Below are 12,676 nucleotides of genomic sequence, written 5' to 3' on the forward strand. Positions count from 1 at the left end.
AACCATCCTGACGATGTCTTTTCCTTGATTTTATTTTCTGCTCCGGGTGCTGCGGGCAGCAGAAAGCAAATAAAAACATACATCCTGGAAATAAATAGAAAAAAACAGCCCTTTTGTCCACCACTTTTTCTTCCGATGGGGGTAAAATCTCGATCGTTGGTGCTTTTTTCCCCATTAAAATTCATCACTGGAGCCCCCTCCCTCGAACCCCTCACCCCTCTCTCACAGGACACACCGAGTCCCCCGAGAGCTCCACTTTCGCCATTACTGTCAAGTACCCTTGACTCCTTTCTTTTTGCCCTTTTATCTACAACAACTAATTCGAGTTCCTTTGCCCTTTTCACTTTCCGACGACGTGAGTGCCTCTCTCTTAAAGCCCTTTCACTTTTCAGGAGAAAAACGGAATCAGCATCCAGGCTGTTTTCTTTAGGGCCTCGTCTCAAGAAAAAAAATTGAGGAGTTAGTGTCAAAACTCCTCGCTTCAAATGATTTCTCAGGGCCTCCATTCTGAACCCTTTAATGGACGTATATGGCGAATAACTTACCCTTTTGACAGCTGCATCATGGACGCTGTTGAGATATTTCGATAATATTATCAGAGAGCAGAGAGGGGAAATCAATAGGCTGACATGAAATATGACTGCGAACATCCCAATTACAGCCTGTTTAGAGGGAATTAATGAGGCAGATCTTAGATACTGATACTGTTCTGTCTTGGGGGTTGAGCTGCCTTGTTTTCTCGCTGTCACTAAATGAGAGTGAATGTTTCTTTTTCTGAAAAATAACAGGGCGGGAGAGGCTAGAATGCGCCTTTTTTAATGCGTAAAGGAGGGTTTGGGAAGATAAAACTGCTTTGTTTAACAGTAAAACACCGTAAAAAACAGTTTTTCTCTGCTCAGCTCTGGAGCAGGCCTCAGTGTGTTAGAGTTGTAAAGGAATAAAGTGGAATAAAAGAGTAAAAGCGGATGGAGGCCTGTTTCAGCACCATAGACAGCAACTCTCACTCTTCAGAAACCGACTGCTTTTATTTTCAGTGAACAAAGTTGAAACGCTCTCATCCACTTTCCAGGAGAGCAGTGCATTTGTGAGACTCTTTTTTTCTTCTTTTAATAGTGATACTCAACTGCTGAGACCTAAATAATATTCAATTACATTTGCATGCGCATGGTAAAGAAAATTATTTAAAAAGGAAAAAAAATCATGTAAACCTTATTTTTTTATCTCTCCAAGATGTAAACTTTTACATTTCGATACGTTTTGTGCGTGCGTTGGATGAAATAAGCCGAACTGATCTGATCTGTAACTCCAGTGTAACAGCACGAGGCTACAACTGCTGTAAAACCAATAAAACTGGATGAAGGGAATCGTGGAGGCTTTTGCAACCGACTCAGTCACCAGAAGTCTCTGTCTTTTTTTTTTTTGCAATAAACGGCTCGTTTTGGTTCTGTTAGGAGCAGAAAAGTTTGTTGATAGTTTTTGGGAAGCTCATGTCTTTGGAGGAGTCTTGGTGCTGCTGCAGGGCCGCCGCGCTTCGCTCCGCCTCCAGAATGGCGCCTTTGGTGTTCGTGGTCCAAGAGACGGTGGTGTTGGTCAGAGCCTGGCTCAAAGTGCTGTGCCTGAACAAGGGGTCGTGGAAAACCCCGTCCACCCAGTTTCTCAGGGTCGTGACCGGCGAGTCCTGCCTGTTGTCCAGGCCGGTCACGGGTGAGGTAGCGGCGGGGGACGGGGTGAGGGAGGAGGGCGGCGGCTGGCACCTCAGCATACAGGACGGATACTCAGTCTGGTTGAGGGACGTCGCGGTTTGGGCCAGAGACCAGATCCGGGGTTTCCCGTCTAGTATCTGGTGCCCTGCTGGCTGCTGGTTGTAACACGCCTTCTGCTGCCTGCTGTCCGCCTGGAAATCCTCCGGGCTCGTTTTGAGACAGCTTTTGCTCAAGTCCTGCTCCGCTCCGAGGGACACCGGGATGGGGATCTTCAGGGACGTGTCCTTGATGAGGTGCTCGGTCGGACAGTCGCTGGTCGTGGTGGACATGTGCGTGTTCAGGTGGTATCGGTGCTTCAGCTCGCACTCGGAGCTCTCAGACTCCAGCGTGTCGAAATCCTCCAGGTCGCTGAGCTGCAGGTCCTTGTCAGGTCGACTCCTGGTCTCTGGGAGGACAGAGAGGCAGCAGCAGGTCAAAGGAGATGAGAGTCACACAGCAGATCAGCACATGTCCTCAGGAATTAGAAGAAGCACACTTGTTAAATTATCTCTGTTTTAAATAAAGCAGATGCTGGATATTAGTAATAAAAAGTGATTATTGCCAAAACAATCTTTCGACTTTCAGTGACTGAAGTTAACATTTTGGGTTCAAATTGGACATTACAATTGTAAAAGCTAGATTCTTCAATGAAAAGGTCCAGTTTGTGCGATTGACTGAGGCCTCTGCAGAGAACTTCAGCAACTGATGTTGTTGGCAGTTTTTCATGTGCACTTTATCAAACGTTTTTAAGTCCATAAATAGGCTTTTATACATTTCATATAATATAAAATAAAGACTGGGTAAACTATCTGTATTGTACCGCTTTCGTGTGTTTCTAATTATCATCATGGTGCAATGATAAACACTAATCACAGTATCACACGCTTATAGAAGGCTGATTGAGTTTTAGAGAACCAAAACACTGATATTCTGCAAGAACAGAGGCTCTGTAAACATTGTGGTAGAAAATTCAATGTTATACATCAGGCTACCATTTCAAATTTGAGCAAAATTTGACAAGAAAAAGAAAAAGTAACAACACCATCCTTATGCAGATTTAAGATATTCTGTTGCAGTGGAATGTGCTCAATAACATTTTAACTTTCATTATAACCTTCATCTGTATTATCATGACACATCCAAGACTTATTCTACAGTAAAAACAGAAACTTAGAAAGTACTTAGAAACAATTCACCACATGCAGCTTTCTTTCATTTCTGCAAACCTTTCTGACACTGACCATCATCATTATTCTCGCTTTTTATCTGCTCCTCCTGAGAGCCATCCTCATCGTCGTCGTATCTCTTCTCCTCTGAGCCCTTGTTTCTGGGCGGCCAGGTCATCTTGTTCTCCTTCTTGAGCCTCCTCCTGGCGTTGGCGAACCATGTGGAGACCTGCGTCAGCGTCATCTTGGTGATGATGGCCAGCATGATCTTCTCCCCTTTAGTTGGGTAGGGGTTCTTCCTGTGCTCCTGCAGCCAGGCCTTCAGCGTGCTGGTCGTCTCACGTGTGGCGTTCTTCCGCCTCGTTCCTCCGTCCATGGAACCATATCTGTTGATGAGAGGAACACAAGAAACGTGGTAATGAGAGGGTGAATATCATACGTAAGGCTTGCTGCGTGACCGTTTCTAATGCGACTGCACTGACACTTTCCTTGACAGAACCGTCTGCTTCTTGGAGTTTCCCTGAATTGATGCATGACATGCTCCTTACAGAGGCTCTCATACTCCTCATACTGCTGTCTACATCATTGCACAAAGACATAAAATTTAAAAGTGGAAATCATAAATGTGTGTCAGTTAAGAGATGTAATCCAGAAAGCAAAGTTAAGGTGCATGTAAAGGGAAAACCTGTCAAACTAAACATACTCTGTGAACTTTTTATTTTTTCACAAGCTTTAAAAAAACTCCAAAGGCTTGCAAATGTTTATAAATGGGAAAAAAAAGATCAGAATTGAGGAAAAGGGCGACTTTATGTCAGAGAACTTCCTTGAAACTCCTCTTCCCTTCTACTCCGGTATCTGAAGTTAATATCCCAGTTCTGTTTAGAAATGTGCAAATTGGTCAATCAAATATGCTGCAGACTAGAATGTACCATATGCATTGCTTATTTTCCAACCTTTTTCGATGTATTCCCTGTTTAAACTGTTCTTCGGGCAGCTCACGGCTCTTTCCATCCTCTCGCCTCCCACAAATATCAACCGTAAGCCTACATTTAAAATGCATGCTGTTGATTTTCAGTCAGCACTGAGCTGTAAAAGTCTCTCTGGGGAGGCTTTTATGAGGCCTTTATTGCTCCGTATGGCTTAGTGCAGGTCAAACACTGCAAAGGGAATCAAAAGGAGAGGAGCGCTGCACCTTTCCTCACCCTGCGTTGTTCCCTCGCAGATAAAATAGACTGTAAAATTGCTTTATTGAGTGTAATGATGAGCCCTCAGGTAAGAGGCGGCTGCAGACAGTGTGCTGCTGCTCCTGCTGCTGCTGGAGGCCTGCTTGTTTATCTGAGTGCCACAACTTCTGTTTGGCCTTTTGCTGCATGTGCACTTACTAAGAGACATTTTGCTCTTTAAACTGTGTTTAGAGTGATTAATAAAAGACTCATGAACTCTCATTCTCTGCAAAGCTGAGTCTACATAACACTGTGCATGATCAAGTAATAGACAACACTATAAAAGTGAGTGTGTTTCTGTGGTTTTGCATGCAGCTCTGTTAGCGCTGACCCTTCTGTTCACACTGAATCCATAGAGATCACTCACAGCATATATTTTCCTCACATCCCACACTTAATTTGGATGTCATCTGATTATTGGGAAGACCTTTCAATATGGCAGACCTGCTCTTCACAACAATCCAGAGGCCTCATGTTGTGATGAAAGGGTGCCATGGGTCCTGTGAAGTAATTCACCCCATCAGAGAAGAAATGTGTCAGGAGATGAAGGTGATCACCCAGCGCTGCCTGACGTGATGAGAATGGCCTCGACCTCTCAGGAATGATTGATTTAATGCCGGAAAACTCACCTCACACTACAGCACAACACTTTAAGAGTTAGCTGCTAAATTTTTCCTCACATGCAGTTGGGATAACGTTGCTTTCTGGAGTTTTATTTGACCGACACGCTCAAGATGCTGCAACTTTGACGCGACACAAGACTTTCTCTCACTTTTTCATCTCCGCAACATTATTTTAAAGTAAGTTCATCAATTCACATGAAGGGTTCAAATGGTTACAAAGGAGATCAAGCTTTTAAAAATGATTAAAAATCAGCTCTAACTACATACCTGTCATACTGATACTGTCCCAGGGTTGGATCATAGGGGTAGTAAGCTGTTGCCTGTGTTATTCCCGCATGCGCAGAAGCTGTGGCATCTTTAGTGTCGAATGTTCCCTGCAATCATTCAGAAAGAGGAGAGTTTAGAAGAAACACACAAACATGAAGGAGATTTTGTCTCATTAAGTGAGTCACCTACTCAGGAAAAAATATATAACAGTTAAACAGTTGTATTTTAAAGCTGCTATTAACAATGGGGGTGGCTGTTGGTACAAAAAATAATCTAATACTGAAGAAATCTTGTGCCAATTGGAATACGCTGCAGTAATAAATTGCCCACTGGGTGCATGTTCACAAACCAGTTCCAGTGACAAAACTTTTAAAACTTGAAACCCTTAACTTTTTAAATGCTAATTAAGGTTATTAAAAAAAATAAAACTTTAGAAATAAAATGTGGCAACAGTAGATTTAGTGCAGGTTTCTGGAGAAATGCATCTGTAAGGAGTTATACAGGAGGGTCTGTAGCAAAACAAAGATTTATTATAAAGCAAATTAGCAATTAGAAAAGTATACAAGTATTTAAAATTTTCTTCTCAGCACAGTTGTGCCAACAATGTCTACACTTAATGAAATTTAACCTAAAACCAAACTCTATTCCTACACTTCAGGCTCTATGTAGAGTTTGTTATAAAAACGTTTGAGAATTCATTTAAAATCATTTGTTGACAATCAAATACTGAATCTTCAAAATCTGTCTTGTGTGTCAAATTCAACTTCTTCTCAGTGCAAAACAAACAGTCTGAATGACAGAAATCTTTGCAATGTATTTTTCTGCCTCTTTTGATAAAACTCATTTGCTTCAGAACAAACTGACACAAGAGAAATGCGCAAAGCTGAAAAGTGACTTTTTCATTTTCTAATAAAAGCTGGATGAAACCAGAATAAACCACATACAGTCAAAAAGCAGATATTTTGTGTTGTGCAGCATAAAAAAACAAACAGAAGAGAGGTGTGTCTGCTTCAGGTCTCTGCGCCCTGCGGCTCCATAAATCAATGCCAGGAGGATCAGATGAAGCTCTTACCAGCGAGTAGAAAGCCGAGGCGTCCGTGCCGTATGTAACGTAATTCCCGTAGCCTTGGCCGCCGGTGTACGGGCTCCCGTACACTCCCAGCGCCGCGGCCGAGCTCAGTTCATGCCTCGCTGTGGCCAGCAGCCGGCTCTCGTACACGGGACAGTAGACTGGTGTCTGTCCGGACGCCGCTACTCCGGAGTCGGCGATGGATCTGCCGGTGGACTCGCAGCAAGTGGTCAGAGAGTTGGTTGTCATCAGGAACTGGGAGGAGACCAGAGAGAATTTATCAGTTAAATAAAGTTACTGGAGTGTTTTAGATAACATTGCACTGAAAAATAATATTGTTTATCTTAAAGAATAACTAAAAGTTAGTTCAAAACTTTATTTATGATAAAGTATAAAAATAAAAATTGTCTTAATGAAACAAGTTCAACAATCTATCTGTTTCCAAAACAGCTGATCGATTTAATTAGCTTAAGTTTCGCCCAAAATAATATTGTCCCTATGAGAAAATATCCCAAGTGGCTTCGCTCTTATGTGTCACTATTTCAAAACTAAAATACAACATAAATTGGGTTGAAAGGCTGCTGTTTGATGAGGAATGATACAGCATATTCGTGGGATAATGTGCGCGTAAAACGTGTCCAAATCGAAGCGTCTATTAGCCTCGATCCAAATGAAACACGCGCCTTACAAACAGATCCGTGTTTTCTCAGTAATACGCAAAGTAATGCCCAAATGATTTTTTATGGCTCAAAGCCAGAACTAAACAGCAGCTGGGGATATAGCGCAAAGCACACACTGCGTGCGCCGAACAAGTTGGCATGTGTGTTCCGGAGCAGATAAACATATGGTGGACATTACAGAGCGGCTATTATCTTACAGAAATCAGTGGACGGGAGGTCGGGGGTCTCGGTGGTTTCTGGTTACCCTCATTTTACCTTTTTTTCCCCCTCCTCTCGCTGCAGAAAACACAGGTATCACCGGCTGAAACGCAAAACCTCCCCGATACCCGAAAGGACATTAAAAGTCCCCCCGAATCTTGGCTGAAGTGCGTAAAAGGATCAAGCTTAAATCGATGAGACAATCAATCGCAAAACCTCCAATAAAGCAGAACACTTACTTGTGGAGCAGACGAGTAGGGATATCCAAATTGTGGATATGACATGGTAGAGAGGTCCCCCAATATCCAGAAATACGGCGAGACTGAAGGTCTCCACTCTAACGCAGCTGCGGCTCTGTTTGACTGTACCAATTGATTGGTAAGCACAGGCTCCTAGATGCTTATAGGGCGAAGCAGAGTAGCATGTTTAATTTGTGTAAAATGCCCCCACTCAACGCCCCAAAGGTAAAAAAAAAACCCCAATAATAAATAATTAAAAAAAGCAAGTAGAATCTCTCCTGTTTGCTGTTTTAAAGTCTGCACAGGTGACACGAGTGTTTCTGCCTGGAATAATCACTTTGTTGTCAGATACATATTTTTGCCTTATAAAAAAGTAGTATAAAAGACGTCAGCAGCAGAGGCAGGTTGTTTTAAACGGCGGTGACTCTGACGTCAGAAGTTTCCCACTCTAAAAATGACCAGACTGTAACTTTAATATGCATTTTCCTTCTCGGGATGACGACATAAAAACTAAGAGAACAACCCAAGAAGAGCGTGTTTTAGAGGGACCTCTGAAAGAAGGATGAAGAAGTGGAGATTAATCTGCAGCTCCAATCAATCAATTAGGCCAATCAATGTCCTGAATATGCAAACGTATGTATCAGTTTAAATGCATTAGGGCCTAATTAGGTACATTTCTCTGAATTGATGCTAATCACTTAATTGATTTTAAATGAATTAGTAAAGAATATGTTCATAGTGAGCAGAAAAAAAACAGAAGATTGAACAAATAAATGAATAAGAGTTGATAAATAAAATTTGGCTATGTCATTTTTGGGGGATTATCTATCTATCTATCTATCTATCTATCTATCTATCTATCTATGTACCTACCTACCTACCTACCTACCTACCTACCTATCTACCTATCTATCTATCTACCTATCTACCTATCTACCTATCTATCTATCTATCTATCTATCTATCTGAGCAGCCAGAAACTCCCCAAAATCCGGGCTCGCCACTGGCTCCGGTGCGCGCCGCCTTGCTTGGAGAAACCCGGGTTGAGACATGTGGATAGCCCCGGGGGTCACTCCTCAAATTAATGATGATGTACTCCTCCTCTCCTCCTCCTCTCCTCCGCCTCCTGCTCTCCTCTCCAGCTGGATCTGTGCCTGCCGGTGACAGGGCGATTGAGAGTGATTGATGAGTATCTGGGGGACCGGGGCCAACATAATAATATGATACCGGCACCTCGCAATAATTGCTCGCTTCCATTTACAGATGAAAGAAGTAATGAAGAGGTGACGCTTCTGTTTCTGTTAACTAACTTTCTATTTTCTTTTTGGGGGTCTTTTCTTTCTGGTTTGTGCTGTGAGGAAGTTCTGCCTGCTGCAGCTTCCCTCGTTCATTCTGACAAATTGAATTATCGGAGGTTAGTAGCTCCGAGCAAATGGCCGCATTAACGCCTTGAACGGGGGGGTCAAAAGGGATCAGCCAGCCCTCCTTTTTAATTTGCATTAACTCTAATGCCACCTTAACATTAACAACCCGTCTGAGGCGCTCAAGCATACACTCACTCACACCTCTCACTCACACACACACACACACACACACACACACACACACACACACACACACACACACACACACAGCTCCGTTTTGTCTTATTAATTTAGGCTTTTTTCCTAAATTCATTGGGGTTAATGTGACACGCAGTGCATTAAGGGAGGGCGGGACCCAATTTATCTTCTACATCACACCCGGTGGATGCAGGGAAAGTGTTGACGCGCTGGTTTTTTGGGGGATGCAAACTATCAGGCTAACCAGGGCTTCTAGTTTACTTGTACACACCTTTACGCACATATAGAAGGAAGAAGAAGAAGGAAAACGCCGTGATGGACACATCCAGCGCCCCTCCCCTCGGTGTTACCTTTTCATTATCCCCTGCGTTACCCAGTGTTATCAGGCGCCTATAATAAAATATTTAGGCGCACTAGTGTATGCTTTTAGACGGAAAATGAAGGCGACGGCAGGAGTTCATGCTTGTTTAGCGTTTAAAGATTAAAAGAGGTGCTTCTGTTTTTTTTTTCTTTTTCTTTTTCTTTTTCTTTTCTTGGACAGATGCGATGAAGCTTTGCTCTTTTAAGTGGAGCAAGTGAATGGGGTGAGATGCTGTTCTATTCCAGGACAAAGGGCTATGTTTGAGGCCTGATTGTCTTCTAAATGAAATTAAACAGCAGATTTTTTTTTATTATCAGTCACTAATAGATTACTCGGTGATTTGAGGATGCTTTTATGAAGATACGCTGCTGTGGGATTATAAATCATGTTCAATAAATCAACATTTTCTCTCAAACTAGACTATAGCAGAAATTAGTGTGTTAGATTTCAACATCACAATCATAAATGCAGCCATAAAGATCTTTTATTTTGTGTTCATTTAGTTGTGTATTCAGGTTCCAGCGCTCAGGTTTTGACATCAGCCCCAAACTACTGTAATCTGAATGATCACTGAGCTGCACTTTGCAGTAAACCTGCTCATTTGCATCGCCTTTGCAGCTAAACTCATATTACAAAGTTCCCCCCAGAAACGTTGTAATCATGAAGGTGTCAGTTTCCTGATAATCTGTCGTTGATTAATGAGCCACGAGGAGGGGGATGCGTGAGGGTGTGTGTTTGTGTGTGAGAAAAGTGGAGAAAACACCTTTTTCTGCACAGATTTCAGAGTTTCAAGTGAGGCAAGCCACAAAACAAAGGTCAGCTGTGCATCAGTGGAGCACCAAACTCAGTCTTCTATGACAGTGATGAGTGATGTGAAATGTCTGTGGGAATTTTTGGTGTTCTATGTAGAACAACATTTTTATTAGGATGCTTTTAGAGTAAACACGGTTACCTGAGGATGTCCCACCTCAGATAACAATGCAGTTCCACATGCATTTAAGCAAACTACATGAACTGTGTCGTGAAGACTGTTAAAACCTTTGAAGAATCTGTAATTGGAGACCACATATTGAAAATTACATGATTAATGAATAATATCTTTTAAAAAATAAATAAATCTTTCTAACAACCAAATTTAATCCCTTTCTATCACAAAAAACATATTTAACATACATTATTTTGTTTAACCAGTTGATATGAATACCGGATTAAACTTTTTTTCCATAAAAATACAGAGTTAATGATTCAAATTAAAGAATATATATTATTTAAAAAATGGTATATAAAGCATGCTGGTATGTAATGAACCTTGCTACAGTCATACATCAGTTATTATTATTATTATTATTATTATTATTATTATTATTATTATTACAGCTTTTTAATCAACAATTTATGAATAATGTTGTCAAAGTGTAACAGTATTTAACAATTCCTGTCAGAATTATTTAACTTTTTATTATTAATAAAATCATTAAAAATGACAATAATAACAACAATTAAAATCAAAGCTACAAAGTCCCTAAAGTATCGAAAAGCTTTTCTTCTTTTTTTTAAAAAAATGATAAAAAATCCTGCAAAAACCAGTTATTATCTTGTGTGAACAAGTTATTGCATTGTGTGCATAAGATGATTACAAGTAACTGTCTTGTCTGCAACAGATAATAACTTGTTCCCACAAGATAATTATGTGCTCAAAAGATTTTTTTAAAAAATCTTGCCTTTCAGGACTTTAGGGTTTCGTATAAAACTCTTATAAACTATGAACATGTTTGTATGGATTTGATGGTCATGGAAGGATTTGCATTAAAAGTCAGAAATGTGTTTTGTGACTATAATTTCACTTTTTAAAATTTTTTTGCAGGAGATAATTTTGTGCACGTTTGAGTGAGCAGCTTGTTTTCAAATTTTCCAAATGGAATTGAAGCATTTGAATATTTGAGGTGAAATGTGGGACTTGTGTGCACAGAATGAGAGTTGTGTGAGCACCGAGACAGGAAAACTTGCTTCAATTAAGTGTGGTTCAGTGATAGTGCTTAAGTTAACCTCTGGCATGTTCTCAAACTCCCAAATGTAGGTTAGCATCAGGTGAAAGAACTCACTTCATCAGTTCATTTATTCTGTGCTGTCGCTCTGTGTCTTGTCAAAGAAGTAAAAGTTTATCCATATTGACACCTTATAATCTTAAAGCTTCTGTTCTTATTTGTTGCAGTACTTTGCATCACAACTTTATAAAATGTTCCACTTCCCACTGTATGATGACGGTGCTCTGATGTTTTCCGGTCTACTGTCACATGCACTGTTCTTGGAGTCAACAATAGAGAGGCTCATGCTGACCTCAATAGCTGAAGACAGCTGCACAGACGGACTTGTTCTCTGACATGAAGCCCCGAGCAGCTCCCAGGCTTCCCAGTCGCTCCCATGTTCCTGTATCTGCAGTCGTGGAAATAATGTCCGAGCATTCCTGCACACACACATTTACACAGAATGCTTATCCAGCACAACATTAGCCTATCTACTGTCTGGTCCAGCCTTGGAGTCCAAATGGAATATTGATCTCCAACGATCTTCTCAAAGTATTTCTTATTTCTTCTCTTGAACAGTGCAATGATTTTTTTTTAACTTCACTTTTGGCCCTAAAGCTCTTATGGTTTTTGCATGAGTTGGGAGATAAGCGTGGCTCCTTCAGGCACTTTGGATAAAAATGGTGACTTTTGTTGCCGTCGTCGTCTTGGTGGTTTGTGCACAGTAGTCAAGATTCTCCATGTTTACAAGCTGATGTGTGTTTTTTTTTTAAATTGCTTACTTTAAATGGCTATTTTTTGTGTTAACTCAGTCTATCATTTCTTACACTTTTATTAGGCCATACTTTTTTTTCAATACAGACATTTTCACTTGTAGGCAAAGAATGGGTGACAATAATGCTAACTCAGCTCTATTAATGGCCAGTTCATGGTGAAATGACTAATAAAACTGCTAATAAAAACTGCTGACAGCAGAAACACATAGTATACACATTGTAAGGTATACATTAGGTCAGTGTTATACTTTCGTGACGGTACTACACAAAGGTTCCACTAGGGTCCGTGTAATGGTCATTTCGTCATTTCGATTCCTCTACAGATGTCCATACAACAAATATGCTACAATGGTATAAGTGTGCATGGTGTCTGAATGAGAGAAATATGTAAATATGACTTACTAAGCCTGTATGGAATGAAGTCCCCCCAGCGGATTCCCAGCACACGTAGAAAGTAGTATAACAACAACTATTCATGGTGCCGTTGGTGTCTGCAAGAAAAAAAATAATCAAGGCATCAGTCTTTTGTACAGACGGTCACATTCCCCCTAATATTCAACACAGAAAAACCCAGAAGGTTCCTGTAGGTGTGAGTTTGGGTTTTCTAGATGTTTTGTAGTTTTTTGGACTGTTGAATATTCTTGAAGTGAACCAAGTGCCATACAATTACCTGCTGATGGAGTTTGCTGCCTCCTTGTCACAAACACAGTCAGCAGGGATTGCACAGGACTTCTGGAGAATTTAGA

The 12,676-nt window shown here is 41.0% G+C and overlaps 1 protein-coding gene across 1 annotated transcript; it reads right to left on the reverse strand.

The window, feature by feature from the left end:
* Nucleotides 1–1,006: 1,006 nt before the first annotated feature.
* Nucleotides 1,007–12,421, reverse strand: irx4a (iroquois homeobox 4a). Its single transcript, XM_023266749.3, has 7 exons — nt 12,333–12,421; nt 11,468–11,594; nt 7,208–8,361; nt 6,094–6,345; nt 5,022–5,128; nt 2,984–3,294; nt 1,007–2,148 (listed from the first exon to the last, which is right to left on the reverse strand). Exons 3-7 carry the CDS (start codon nt 7,250–7,252, stop codon nt 1,448–1,450), a joined length of 1,416 nt encoding a protein of 471 aa, XP_023122517.1. The 5' UTR covers nt 7,253–8,361; nt 11,468–11,594; nt 12,333–12,421; the 3' UTR covers nt 1,007–1,447.
* Nucleotides 12,422–12,676: the final 255 nt, after the last annotated feature.

Source organism: Amphiprion ocellaris, chromosome 9 (genome assembly GCF_022539595.1).
Source record: "Amphiprion ocellaris isolate individual 3 ecotype Okinawa chromosome 9, ASM2253959v1, whole genome shotgun sequence".
In the NCBI taxonomy this organism is placed as follows: domain Eukaryota; kingdom Metazoa; phylum Chordata; class Actinopteri; family Pomacentridae; genus Amphiprion; species Amphiprion ocellaris.